At 38.2% G+C, this 14337-nt stretch overlaps 2 protein-coding genes across 2 annotated transcripts in view; one reads left to right on the top strand and one right to left on the bottom strand.

The window, feature by feature from the left end:
• The window catches only part of HIC1 (HIC ZBTB transcriptional repressor 1), a 242190-nt gene that overhangs the window by 220072 nt on the left and 7781 nt on the right, over positions 1-14337 (top strand). The gene's annotated exons all lie outside the window — the stretch shown is intronic.
• The window catches only part of SMG6 (SMG6 nonsense mediated mRNA decay factor), a 234375-nt gene that overhangs the window by 214662 nt on the left and 5376 nt on the right, over positions 1-14337 (bottom strand). Inside the window, 4 exon segments of the mRNA XM_079130769.1 lie at positions 805-1017; positions 1371-1481; positions 10882-10960; positions 11219-11325. Coding sequence (XP_078986895.1) covers positions 805-1017; positions 1371-1481; positions 10882-10960; positions 11219-11325 — 510 coding nt within the window.

Here is a 14337-nt window from a genome sequence, read left to right as displayed (position 1 = left end):
CTCCTGGCTTTGAGGAAAAAGTCCCAGCCCAAGAGTTATAAGAGGTTAGGAATGGGGATATAGTTCAGTTGGTAGAGTGCTTGCCTTGCATGCACAAGGCCCTGGGTTCAATCACCAGTACCACGTGTGTGTGCGCGCGCGCGCACACACACACACACACACACAGTTATAAAAGGATAGATCAGCCTAAAAAGCTGATCACAAACTAGACTAACCAACATACCCATACTACTTCAGTTCATTCTCTAAATATAAAGTCAACCAAGAGGGAAAAAACTAAGTACAAAATCAGCTGGCCATGATGGCACATGCCTGTAATTCCCTGTACATGGGAGGCTGAGAAAGGAGGAATGAAAGTTGAAGGCCAATGGGCAATTTAACCAACCTGTTCTAAAAATAAAAAGGGCTGAGGGAATTACTCAACAGCAAAGCACCCCTGGGTTCAAACCCCAATACCAAAAAAAGGGTACAAACTCCCAAAGAATTCTAACACATCACATTAGTGATGCCCAACTGAAATCAACCAAGTTCTAATCCTGTTTACTAAATTATACAGTGCCACATAGTGGTGAGAGAAGAAAGCAATAAAAATAAAGAACGTGTAAGTGGGAAGGAATTAGACATCAGGGAGCCTCAAGTGGTTGATGCATTCTGCAATGAGTGGGAAGCATCTATAGAACACTTCATGGTTATGTAAGCTGCCTGCCCCGATCCCACCCAGCTCTGCCCTACTCCACACTGTGCCCCAACCCAGGGGGGCTTACAGAGCTAGTTTTGCTCACTGCATCACTCTCAGGAACTTACATCACTGGGACTCAGGCTGCCCAGTCCATTCTCCTGCTCAGAATCCTTCCCAGACTCAGTGCCCTGAGTGGACCGGGAATGGGATGGATGAATCCAGATCTCCAGGCGAGTGGTGTCATCTCCAACATGCCGGAAAGTAGACTTCTTTCCTTTTCGCCATTGATCAGGACTCAGTTCAAATTCCTCATGTTGCTTCTTTTCCATCTGTTCTGCCTATAGGGAAGACAGACACACAAGCTCAGACACTCCTGGAACTCAATTACTAAGAGTCCTCACCTACATTGTTGCCTAAAAACTACAAAAAAAGTAAAGAAACAGTACTGAAGTAACAGAGTACCATTTGCTTTGCCACAGAAGTTATTAATTCTATGAACTTGATGCTTTGGAACAAGTACACCCAAGAGCTTCTGAAAACTCTCACTCTGTACAGGGGCTGACTGATTACCACCAGAACAGTTCAATGCAAGTATTTAAGGACATTACTGGTCATTCCCTTGAGAATGAAGAGACACAAAGGAAAATGCATTTTCCTAGGAAGGAATGATTCTTTCTACATCCCCACTTACCTTTCGTTTGGTCTCTTCAAACAAGCTCATAAGACTCTCCTTGGCAGTAAGGATAGGGTTGCTGGCAGCTAAACTGCGCATGTAGTAATATACAGCATCAAGCTTCCTCCTCTGCACAAAGAGGCCAGAGACACTCAGTTAACCAATATTCTTCCCAATGCCAGCACAACACAACTAAACCAGGAAACCCTACACTCTCTCTCAGCCTATCCCCCATGTTATTGGGAATTCTAGTAAGATAATCAGAATGCTATCTAGGGGAGAAACCATGAAAATTACATCAGGGGTCACTTCTTGCACAACACAGAACTATATCTTATGTGTAGAGGGGCTCCAAGAACCAAGTACTCATATGAAGGAAAAAAGAACAAAGAAAGCTGGGCACGGAGACACACACGTGTAATCCCAGCCACTCAAGTGGCTGAGGTTCTCAGGAACTTAGCAAGACCCAGTCTCAAAATAAAAATTTTTAGAAAGACCAGGGATGTAGCTCAATGGTAAGACATGCCTGGGTTCAATCCCCAGTCAGAAAGAAGACAAAATGTCTTGTCTGTCTTAAAATATAAATATCAATTTTATTTTGTTCTTAGAGAAAGAATGTTCAACTCACTTCATATTTCCTATTGTTATCAGAGTCAGTATGGTCTAAAGAAATTAGGAGCCAGACAGACCTAAGTTCAAATACTAAGTGATTCAAGAGTTGATTTAGAGATTTTGGAAAAGTTACACAATAATCTTTGAGCTCCCAAATTCTCACCTTTAAAGTGGGAATAATACCACACATGGAACAGAATCTTCAGGTTTACACAGTTCTTAGGATGTGCTGATAACCTGACTCACATTTAGTTGTACTTAAAGATGTGCCATTGTTATAATTTTTTGAGTAAATACTTGGGTAAATATTTTATGAGTATTATTCAATGAATCCAGCAAATAAACACTCCGAGACCACTTTACAACTAATTAATAATGAAAAGTAAAGGAAGCTGGGCATGGTGGCACACATCCATAGTCCCAGCTACTCTAGAGGCTAAAGGAAGAGGACTGCCTGAGACCAGGAATTGGGAGATGAGCCCGAGCAACACAGCAAGACCCCATCTTAAAAAAAAGATGAGGGGAGCTGGGGATGTAGGTCAAGTGGTAGAGTGCTTGCCTGGTAAGTACAAAGAGCTGGGTTCAATCCCAATCAATGCAAATAAATAAAATTTAAAAGATGAGTGGGGAGTAGTAGTTGTTGAAGAACTCCGTGGTAAAGAACTTGCCTCGCATGTATAAGGTTCATCCCTAACATGGAAGAAAGGGAGTGGGAGGGAAGGAAAAAGGATCATAAAGAAGGGAAAAAAAAAAAAAAAAAAACTGAAACAAAGGGGAAGAATATTAAAAAGATTTTACTCTATTACTTCATATATTTTTTCACTATTTTCTGTTACCATTCTTCAAAGCTCTTCATCTGTATTCATCTAGCATGTTTAAAGGTGCACTTTCTAAGGTCAAACACCGGAGTCTGAATCTCTAGTACTATCATTTATTAGGTATAGAACTAATCAAGTTCTAGAGGTTTCCTTATTTGCAAACTGGAGATATTTACACACGAGGTTTCTAGAAAGATTAGCTTTTCATAATCCATATAGTTTAATGAATATCTGGCCCACCATTGTAGTCAGTTAAGCAGTAGTTATTTTTAATATAATTCCATCCATTCTAATCTCTAGTTACACCACTCACTTGATTTCAAACTGTATTTTATCAACTCAACATTTTATTCATCTTCAAACATTTCTGAAATTGAGATACAACTTACAATCAATATCTACCATTATTTTAATTTGCAACATTTTTCTTAGTGAAACACCAAATATGGAACAGCTAACAATCAACTACATATTTTAACAAGTCTAATTTGTATCATTGTCTATACACCCTCACTTGTCTTCTCACTGGTTTTTTTCAGAGCAAAAACCAAATCATGTATTTTACCACTCATGTCACTTCACAAAGTTCTGTATACAGCATATTCTCAATAAATACCTGATTCACTAAATGACTCACAGGAGGATTTACAGAAAAGTTGAGGAAATATTCATAGATAACTAGGATAAAAGGAAGACAGAAGAGAAACAGAAAAAGAACTTGAAGGGAGAGCTAATCTGGATCAGAGGTCTATCAAAGAAAAATACTCTAATCAGAATGTCAAAAAAACATTAAGGGAATTCAGCAAAATTATAAGATCACACACAAAAATCAGTTGTCTTTCTAACATGCTATCACAATGAATAATCTAAAAGGAAATTAAGAAAACAATTCCTTTTACAATAGTATAAGGAAAAATAATATAATTAGGATTTGGGGACATAGCTCAAGGATAGGGCATTTGCCTCTCATATTTGAGGCCCTGGGTTCGAGTCACAGTGTAGTCCCAGCTACTTGGGAGGACTGAGGAGAGAGAAATATTGAACTCTCTCCAGAGCAACGTACTGAGACCCTATCTCAACAATAGCAAAATTCAATATTATGGAAACGCAAATCAAAAACACAAGTCAGAGGCTGGGATTGTGGCTCGGTGGCCTAGCATGTGTGAGGCACTGGGTTTGATTCTCAGCACTGCATATAAATAAATGAATAAAATAAAGGTTCATCAACATCTAAAAAAAAAAAAAATTCAGTATCACTTCACACTCATTTGAATGACTATTAAAAAACCAGAAAATAATTAAGTGTTAGAGAAATTGAAACCTTGTGCACTGTTGGTAGGAATTTCAAATGGTGCAGCTGCTACAGGAAACAGCATAGTTATTTCTTTAAAAATTGAAAATAGCCAGGCACAGTAGCACATGCTTATAATCTCAGTGGCTTGGGAGGCTGAGGCAGGACAAAGAAAAATTCAAAGCCAGCCTCAGCAATTTTAGCAAGGCCCTAAGCAACTTAGTGAGATCCTGTGTCAAAATAAAAATAAATTTTAAAAACTGGACTGGGGATGTAGCTTAGTGGTTAAGACCCCTGGGTTCAATCCCCATTACAAGAAAAAGAAAATAGAACTGGGTATGGTGGCACATGCCTGTAATCCCAGAGACTCAGGAGGCTGAGGCAGAAGGATCACAAGTTCAAGGCCAGCCTGGGCAACAGAGTCAGACTCTGTTTCAAAATAAAAATAAAAAGGGGTGGGAATGTAGCTCAGTAATAAAGCACCCCTGGGTTCAATTCCCAGTAACCCTCCCCACAAAAAATTAAATATAAGAATGACCATATAATCTAGTAATTCTACTCCTAGGACCATAGCCAAAATAATTAAAAGCAGGGTCTCAAAGACAAATTTGTACATCCATGTTATCACAGCATTATTCACAACAGCCAAAATGTAGAAGCAACCCAAATGTCCAACAAGAGATGAATTAATATAGAGTAACCCTTTCCAGAAATAAATAATTCAGAAATTTTAAATTACATCTCACTGTAAGTAGCAAGGTGAAATCTCTTTTTATTACACATATTGTTGCAATTGTTCTATTTTGTTATTAGTTACTACTGTTAATCTCCTAAAGTAAACTTTTAACATAGGCATATATGTACAGGAAAAAACATGGTACATACATATAAGGATTCAGTACGGTCTGCAGTTTCAGCCATCCACTGGAGATCTAGGAACACATCCCTCAGGGATAACAGAAGGTACTACTACACAAAATGTGGTATTTACATACATAGGAATACTACCCCGCTTTAAAAAGGAGGAAATTCTAACATGTTACAGGGATGAACCTTGAGGACTTTTGCTAAGTTCAATAAGGCAATTACAAGAAGACAAATACGGTATAAGTATGAGTCCACTTATACAAGGTAACTAGAATAGAAAAACTCAGACAGAAAAAAGGAAGATGACTGCCAGGGGCTGAGATGTGGGAGAATGAGAAGCTGTTGTTTAACATATATATACAGTTGTGGTTTTGGAAGCTGAAGAGAGTTCTAGAGATTGGTGGCACAAGAATATGAATGTACTCAGTACATTTTAAAGTGGAGGCTGGGGATGTAGCCCAGTGGCAGAGTGTTTGCTAGCATGTACGAGATCCTGGGTTGACCTCCAGCACCACAAAAAAATAAATAAATAAAAATGTGTAGGGACCAGGATACAGCTCAGTGGTAGAGTGTTTGCATAATAAGTAGGATGCCCGAGTTCAATTCCTAGCACTGCAAAAAAAAAAAAAAAAAAAAAAAAGATAAAGAAGAGTAAGTCAATGAAAATGTTTTGTTATATATACTTTACCTACTAAATTTTTTTTTTTATTATTTCCAATGAGCAATGGACTTGAATAGACACTCTCCAAGTGACAAATAAGTACATGAAAAGATGCACATCATTAGTCACTAGAGAAATGCAAACTAAAATCACAATGTAGTATCACTTTATACTCCCTAGGTTTGGGGATATCAACTAATTGTTTCTAAAGTGTACATGGTGAACTGGGTGTCATGGCACATGCCTGTAATGCCAGTGTCTACAGAGGCTGAGGAAGGAGAATCACAAGTTCAAGGACAACCTCAGCAACTTAGCAAGACTCTGTCTCAAAATTTTAAAAACAGGCATATGGATGAACCTCAGGGATAAAGCATCCCTGAGTTCTACCCACAGTACCACAAAATAAATAAAGTTCATATGGAAAGGAAAAATAATATCCAATACAATATTGAAGAACAAAGCTGAAGACTGACTCTACCCTACTTCAAGATAAACTTAAGTCAGATGTAGTGGGACATGCCTATATAATCCCAGTGACTTGGAAGGCTGAGGCAAAAGGATGGTAAGTTCAAGGATAGTATCAGCAAACTAGCAAGGTCCTAAGCAACTCAGTGAGACCCTAACTCAAAACAAAACAAAAAAAGGGCTGGGGATGTGGCACGGTGGTAAAACACCCCTGCATTCAATCCCTAGTACACCCCCACAAAAAAAGGATATACTCTAAAGCAATAGTAACCAAGGCAGTATGTTGCTGACCCAACAACAGATATCTTGGATTCAAAGAACAGAACAGAGAGTTCAAAAATAAAACCATAAAAATAAAGTCAACTGACAAAGAAGCAAAAGCCATTTAATGGAGAAAAGACAGTCTTTTTGAGAAATGGTCCTGGAACAACTGGACATCCACAAGCAAAACAAATCTATACATAGACCTTATACTTTTCACAAAAATCAACTCAAAATGGTTTGTAGACCTTAATAAAATAAAAAATTATACAATTCCTAGAATATGGAAGAAAAATTTAAATAAGCATGGGTTTAGTGATGACTTCTAGATACAACACCAAAAACACTATCCGTGTAAAGAAAAAACTTGTAAATTGGATTTTATTAAAATTTAAAACAACTCTACCACTCCGTGGCAGAAAATACTGTAAAACACATATCAGATAATGGACTAGTATCCACAGAACTACTAAAATCGAACATTAGGAAAATAAACAACCCAACTTAAAAAAATGGGCAAAAAATCTGAACACCTTACTGAAGAAGATATACAGATAGCAAATAAGCCTATGAAAAGATGTCAACATCTATTTCATTAGGGAATCACAAATTAAAACAATGAGGTTTCTTCTGGTGGCAGACGAATGTAATCGCAGTTACTTGGGAGGCTAAGGCAAGAGGATCACAAGTTCAAGGCCAGTGTGGGCAACTTAGCAAGACCCTGTCTTAAATAAAATTTTTAGAGGACTGGGGATATAGTTCAGTGATAAAGAACTTGCCTAGCATGTACCAGGCCCTAGATTCAATCCAAAACAATGAATAAATAAATAAAATTTAAAAAAATTTTAAGGGGCTGGGGATATTAGTTCAGTGCCTAGAATGTGTAAGGCCCTGTGTTTAATCCCTAGTACCACCCCCACTCCCCAAAATTAGATTCTACTGCATAATTAATAGAATGGCAAAAATTCAGGTTGGACACCATTTGACTCAGTTATCCCACTCCTCGGCACATACCCAAGACTTACTATAGTGACATGGCCACATCAACGTTTATAGCAGCTCAATGCACAACAGCTAAGCTATGGAATCAACCTAGATACCCTTCAACAGATGAATGAATAAATAAAATGTGGTAAAGATATACAATGGAATATTAGTCATAAAGAAGAATGAAATTATGGCATTTGTCAGTAAATGGATGAAACTGGAGACTATCATGCTAAGTGAAATAAACCAATCCCAAAAAACCAAAGGAAGAATGTTCTTTCTGATATGCAGATGCTGACTCATAATAGGCTGGGAGGTGGGAGAGGAGGATGGGAATGGGAAAGACGGTAGAATGAATCAGATCTAACATTCCTATGTTCATATATGAATACATGACCAGTGTAACTCCAAATCATGTACAACTGCAAAAAATGGGAAATTATATTCCATGTATGTATATGTCAAAATACGTTCTACTGTCATGTATAACTCAAAAGAACAAAGAATTAAAAAAAAAAAATCTAAAAACACTGCTTATTCCAAATGCTCACAAGAATATGGAGCAACGGGAACTCTCACTGCACTATTCACAGGAATGCAAAATGGTACAGACACTCTGGAATACAGTTTGGTGGTTTCTTACAAAGCTAAACATACTCTTACTCATATGTTTTTATCTACCCACATTATGTGAAAACTTGTCTCCACACAAAAACCTCAACACAAATATGTATAGTAGCTTTTGAACAACTGCTGAAACTTGGCGGTTGTGTTGTTTTGTAGTACCAGGGACTGAACCTGGGGGCACTCTACCACTCAGCTACATCCCCAGTCCTTTTTATTTTAATTTTGAGACAGAGTCTCACTAAGTTTCACAGGTTATCCTCAAACTTGTGATCCTCCTACCTCAGTCTCCCAGGTCACTGGGACTATAGGTATGCAACATCCTGCCTGGCCAAAACTTGCAAGCAAGCTTGCAAACCTTGGTAGCAAAAAAACATCCTTCAAAGAGGTGAATGGATAAACTATGACACATCCATAAACGGAATATTATTAGCAATAAAGAAAACTGAGGTACCAAACTACAAAAAGAACCTTAAGGGAAACAAAACAAAACCCCCCAAACAAAACAAAATCCAAAAAGAATCTTAAATGTATATATTGCTACCAGGAAAAAGTCAATCCGAAAAGGCTACCCATTGTTAAGATTCCAACTACATGAAATTATAGAAAAGGCAAAACTACAGACTAAAATAATGAGTGGCTGCCAGAGGTTCAGAAGAGGGATGAATGGGTGGAATAGAGATTATTTTTAAGGCAGTGAAATTATACTTTAGGATACTGTAATGGTGGGCATATGACATCATACACTTGTCAAAATCAAGTAGCAATACTGGCTCACTGATTTTAACAAATGTACCCCAATGCAAGATGTAGCAGAAACTGTGAGGAGAGGAAGGAGTTGAGGTGTATATGGAAATTGTACTTTCTGTTCAATTTACCTAAAAATTTTAAAGCATCACTCCAAATCAAGTCTATTAATAATAAAAAAAAAATTCTTCTAAAGTCCCCAGTACAGAAAAACCCAACCCATTAAATGAGATAACACTTCACACTCCATTAGGTTGGTCATAATCCAAAAAATGGGTGGAGGGGAGAAACTGTTGGTAAAAATGTGGAGAAATTAGAACCCTTTACCATTGCTGGTGAGAATATGAAATGGCGCAGCTACTGTGGAAAACAATTTAGCAGTTCCTCAAAAAGAAAAATTTAAGCCCAAAATAAGCATTTGACCCAGCAATGCTAGTCCTAGGTATAAACTGAAAATAGGCACTTAAATACTTGTATATCACAGCAGCACTATTCACCTTGGCTAAAAGGTGCAAATAACACAGACATCCATCAATAATGAATTAATAAACATAATGTACTAGGTATATACACACAATGGAATACTACTCAGTCATAAAAATGAATGAAGTATTGCAAGGCATGGTGGAACACATGTAATCTCAGTGATTAGGGAGGACGAAGCAGGAGGATGGCAAGTTTGAAGACAGCCTCAGTGACTTAGTGAGGCCCTAAACAACTAAGTGAGACTTTGTCCCAAAGTAAAAAAAATAAGGGCTAGGGCTATAGCTCAGTTGGTAGAGTGCTTGCTTCACTTGCACAAGGCCCTGAGTTCAATCCCCAGCACCATAAAAAAATAAAAATAAAAAGTGCTGGGGATGTGACTCAGTGGTTAAACACCCCTGGGTCGAATCCCTGGTACCAACAGAAAAAAAAGAATGATTAACACATGCTAACTACAATTTAGATGAACTTTGAAATTTTTATGCTAAATATAGACACAAAAGGTCACATGTTGTATGATTACATTTTATGAAACATCCAGAATTGGTAAATCTATAGAGATAAAACTCAGACTAGAGGTTGCCAGGGGCTAGGAGCAGGGAGGAATGAAAAGTAATTGAAGTACACAGTTTTTTTCAGGGTGATGAAAATGCCTGGGAACTAGGTAGAGGTAATGGCTAATTATATTTTCTAGTTAACAAGACACATAAGATTTCATTCAGTTATTACAAAGAAGAAAAGCTAGATAAAGAGACCATCAATAAAAAAGAAGGAAAAATAAGAGAAGGTGGATGAGGAGAAAGGAAGAGAAAAACAACGTTGCAAAGAGTGGTAGAAAAAAATTTCAAATACCCATCACAAAGAGATAGGACAAAGGTAGAAAGAGGAGAGGGAGATTCAACAGATTCTGAAGGAAGTATTTCAGTAAACGATGTTAATCAACTATTTCAATACAGAATCAGGAATTTCTTTGAATCTTTGTGGAATAAAGGGGAACATAAATATGAAATTCAAATATTACTTTTTTGGGTATTAAGAAACTTTTCTCCTTCATAATAAGTATGAGAGCTGCTTCTTATACATGAACCTTAGTACCTACCACTGCCCCCACCACCTTTCCCCTTTTTTGTGCAATTTCCTGCCCAGAGCCCTCTCAGTTGCCAAGGTCAATTTCTCTCTGTTACAGCCACATTTGGAGGAGATTGGTAAAATCAAGAAAGGCATAATTGGTTGCTTACAATGTATCTGCTAAGAAGGAGTCTTAGGTAAAAAGTTAAAAGGAATAAGATCATCTAGGAGAAGGCAGATGAGGACTTTCGAGAAAATGATAAAGGGAACCTTGTCTTCCTTCTCCAAGGAGCAGCCTACATTAACAGTATAGGGAAGCGAAGCAAGGTAAGACAAGATTCAGAACAGAAGCTTTGGTCAAAAGCAGAGTGGTGTTTGGCTGGAGTATGGGCATTCCCTCAGGAACTTAAGTGCAGTGGTGGCAAGTGTCTGAATAAAGAGCAGTCAACTGAAGTGAGGGATCCCTGATGTAAAACTTACCTCTTCAAGTAAGAGAAATGAAAGGAGTTTAAGAATAAAAGGCAGAAGGGGATATTCTAGGGGTACCAGTGAACAGATGAACTGAAGTTTCAGGAGCTGAACCTATCAAAATTCACATTTTAAGAAACTGCCTACAAAACACTCCCCATCCACAGAATTTCTTACCGTATACACTGCCAGCAAAGCCAACTGGTTATAGGGGCGCCCATTCTTGGGAGCAATGTGCTGGGCCTTCAGGTACCAACTAGAATAGAAAAAGAGTAAGATATACTAGCTCTGTATCAACTCTTTACCAATTCACCTTGATAGCCCTACTACTTAAGGCATAAACTGGTAGATTAGCAAGATGAAGCCCTGGAAAGGTAAAGCATGACTAAAGGGACCAGAAAGGAAATCTACAGAACATCCATATGGGAAGCAGCTCAAGTGGCCCCACTGCTTAATAGTGCTTAGCCTAATGCCACACAGGGAACAGAAATAATGAACTAAGAGGTAAAAGTACCTGCGTGCTTTCCCGTAGTTTGCTGTATCATTGGCTTGCTCCCGATATCTAGCAATATCTCCTTGGCAAATCATACATCGCTGGGCACTGATTAAGGCATACTTTACCTTTAGAAAAAACAATCAGTTAGCAGAGTAATCGAGAAACACTAACTTCAACCCTGAAGGATAGGAATGGGTCAAAATGACAGAGAAGCATTGATAATGCACAAACAGTCCATAACAAAGTACAAAGTTTTCAATCCAGCCTTGACTACCAAAACATAGCCAACAATGTGATACAAAATTTACTAAGAAACCAGAGAGGCAGAAGGGAGAGGTGTGATTCTTATTTTAAGTCCCAGTCAGCTGGGCACAGTGATGCATGCCTCTCATCCCAGCTATCTGGGAGACAAAATCATAAATTCGAGGCCAGTCTCAGCAACTTAGCAATATCTTGTCTCAAAATACAAAGTAAGGGCTGTATAATAAGAAAAAAAAAATTTCCCCAACAATGAACAGTTCTTACTTTTGTATTTAAAACATTCTTAGCTTTAAAATTAAATTTTAAGAGGTCTGGGGTTGTAGCTCAGTGGTAGATCACTTGCCTCGCACATGTGAGGACTGGGTTTGATCCTCAGCATCACTTAAAAATAAATAAATAAAATAAAGGTATTGTATCCATCTACAACTAAAAATATTTTTTTTAAAAATAATACAAAATAAAATGGGCTGGGGATGTGGCTCAGTGGTAGGGTGCCCCTAGATTCAATCCCAGTACTGCAAAACTGAAACAAAACTTAGAAGTTCCAACAGGGCAACTTAGTGAGACCCTGTCTCAAAAATAAAAAATGAAAAAAGGGATGGAGACATAACTCAGTGGTAGACTGCTTGTCCATCATGTGCAAGGCCCTGGGTTCAACCCCTAGTACCAAAAATAATTTTTTAATAATTTTTTGCTTCCAGGCAAATGGAAGAACACACCCTGAAATGAGGGTCAGGTGATGTGACTCTAACAGGGTATGCTATCAAGAAGTCTTTATTTTTTTTTGGGGGGGGAGGGCGGGGAGAGAACGGGGGTATTAGGGATTGAACCCAAGGGGTACCTAACCACTGAGTCACATCCCAGGTCTTTTTTTTATTTTGAGACAGGGCCTCACTAAGTTGCTGAGGCTGACCTTGAACTTGTGATCCTTCTGCCTCAGTCTCCTGAGTTGCTGGGATTACAGGCATGCACCACCATGCCTAGCTCAAGGAAGTCTTTGAGACACCTGGGACTTGGTCTCTTCAACTGAGTAAAAATACAAGTTCTATAGGGTAAACAAGGAAATAAATGTAAAAATATGAAGTCATAAACAAATAATTGTCTACTCTGTTCTTTTCCTGCCATCATTACAGTCTTTCCTCAAACTGCTGTTTTTTTTTTTTTAGATGTTGACAGACCTTTATTTTATTCATTTCTTTATATGTGGTGCTAAGAATCAAACCCAGTGCCTCACACATGCTAGGCAAGCACTCTACACTGAGTCACAACCCAAGCCCTCCTCAAACTGTTATCCATTAGGTTCCCTTTGCCTAAAAGCAATAACTTACCCTTTACTAAACATCTACAACATGCTAGGGTCTGTGGAGTACTATAAATATGTTTTATGATAGGCTGGGCATTTATCATTCAGTGAGAAGCAACAAAGTAGACTCTACCAATTCCAAGATATGTGCCCAACCAAAAAATCTCCCAAAAGAACACTACTTCACAGTATTTTATCCACTCCACACCCCACACAAATATAACATATCACCAAATAAAGAACAAAGGTTCACTGAGAAGGAGATACTGACCCCTTCAGGAAACTTACTCAACTAGCTAAAAAAAAGTAACTATTGTGCATCAAATTACACCTCAAAAAAGTGTATGTCACATACCCTTAAGGTCCTGACTATTTCACACATTCTTTCTATGAAGGAACATCAAGAATCCTGGGATTTAACTGATTTAAAAAAAAAAAAAAAAAAAAACTGGTTATGCACCCATTACCAGCCACTTTGTAATCTCAATGAGGAGTAAAATATGAAACAATTCTTTCAAAGTCTTTCCATCATCCCCAGTATGTAGTCCTGGAGGTCGGAGCCCTTTAGCACCACTGTCCACTCACATTCTGTGCCTCTGTCAAATCTTTTCCTACTAACACACCACATCTTTCCCACTTGAGGATATTCAGATATACGTTCCCTTCCCCTAGAATGTTCCTCTTCTCCTGTACACCGTCACCTGGCCTAAAATCTCAGGTCTTCAGCTTTAACTTAACTGATTTCCTCAGCTCTCCAAAATCCTCCAAACTAGGTTAACCCCCTTACAGCACACACCAAAAACGACCTTTGCAAAACTAACCACAAGATAATTACTTACCTAACATCTACATTTAACCCAAAACTAAATTCCAAGAACTGAAATCATGGCTTTCTTGTTCTGCATTGAATTGTCTCTGCCTAGAATGACAATGAGCATGGAGCAATAAATACTCATTGATTAGTAAAAGAATAAAATCATAGAAAATCATCAAGCTTGGCACAGTGGCACACACTTATAATCTCAGGGACTCTCATGGCTCATACAGGAGGATCACAAGTTGGAGGACAGCTTCAGCAACTTAGCAAGACCCTCAGCAATTTAGCAATAAATTTAGCAATTTATTTTCAAAATAAAAAGGGATGGAGATGTAGCTTAGTGGTTAGAACACACCTAGATTCAATCCCCAGTACTTTGCCCCTTCAAAAATAAAAAAAGGAGCAAGACTGAGGTGGGAATATATAGCTCAGTGACAAGGCGCTTGCCTAGCATGCTCAAGGTCCTGGGTTCCAATCCCAGCAAATAAAATCATAAGAGAAAGTCTCTGTTTCATTTACCACACTCTTTTCTCTAATTAATCTCTTAATTCTCCTTCAAGTCTCTCTCATTTTAAAAACAAAAACAAAAGGTAACTCAGTGGCAGAGCATTTGCCTAGCATGCAGGAAGGAGGCTCTGGGTTCTATCCCCAGTACAACCAAATGTACATACACACACACACACACACACACACACTCCCCCTAACAAAAACAAAAACCTTAAATTCTCTTACAGCTATCATCCTTCCTTCCTTATC

This window comes from Sciurus vulgaris (genome assembly GCF_902686455.1).
Source record: "Sciurus vulgaris genome assembly, chromosome: 3".
NCBI lineage: Eukaryota > Metazoa > Chordata > Mammalia > Rodentia > Sciuridae > Sciurus > Sciurus vulgaris.
The sequence above is the reverse complement of the archived record's forward strand: the minus strand, read 5'-3'. Positions and strand labels throughout refer to the sequence as shown.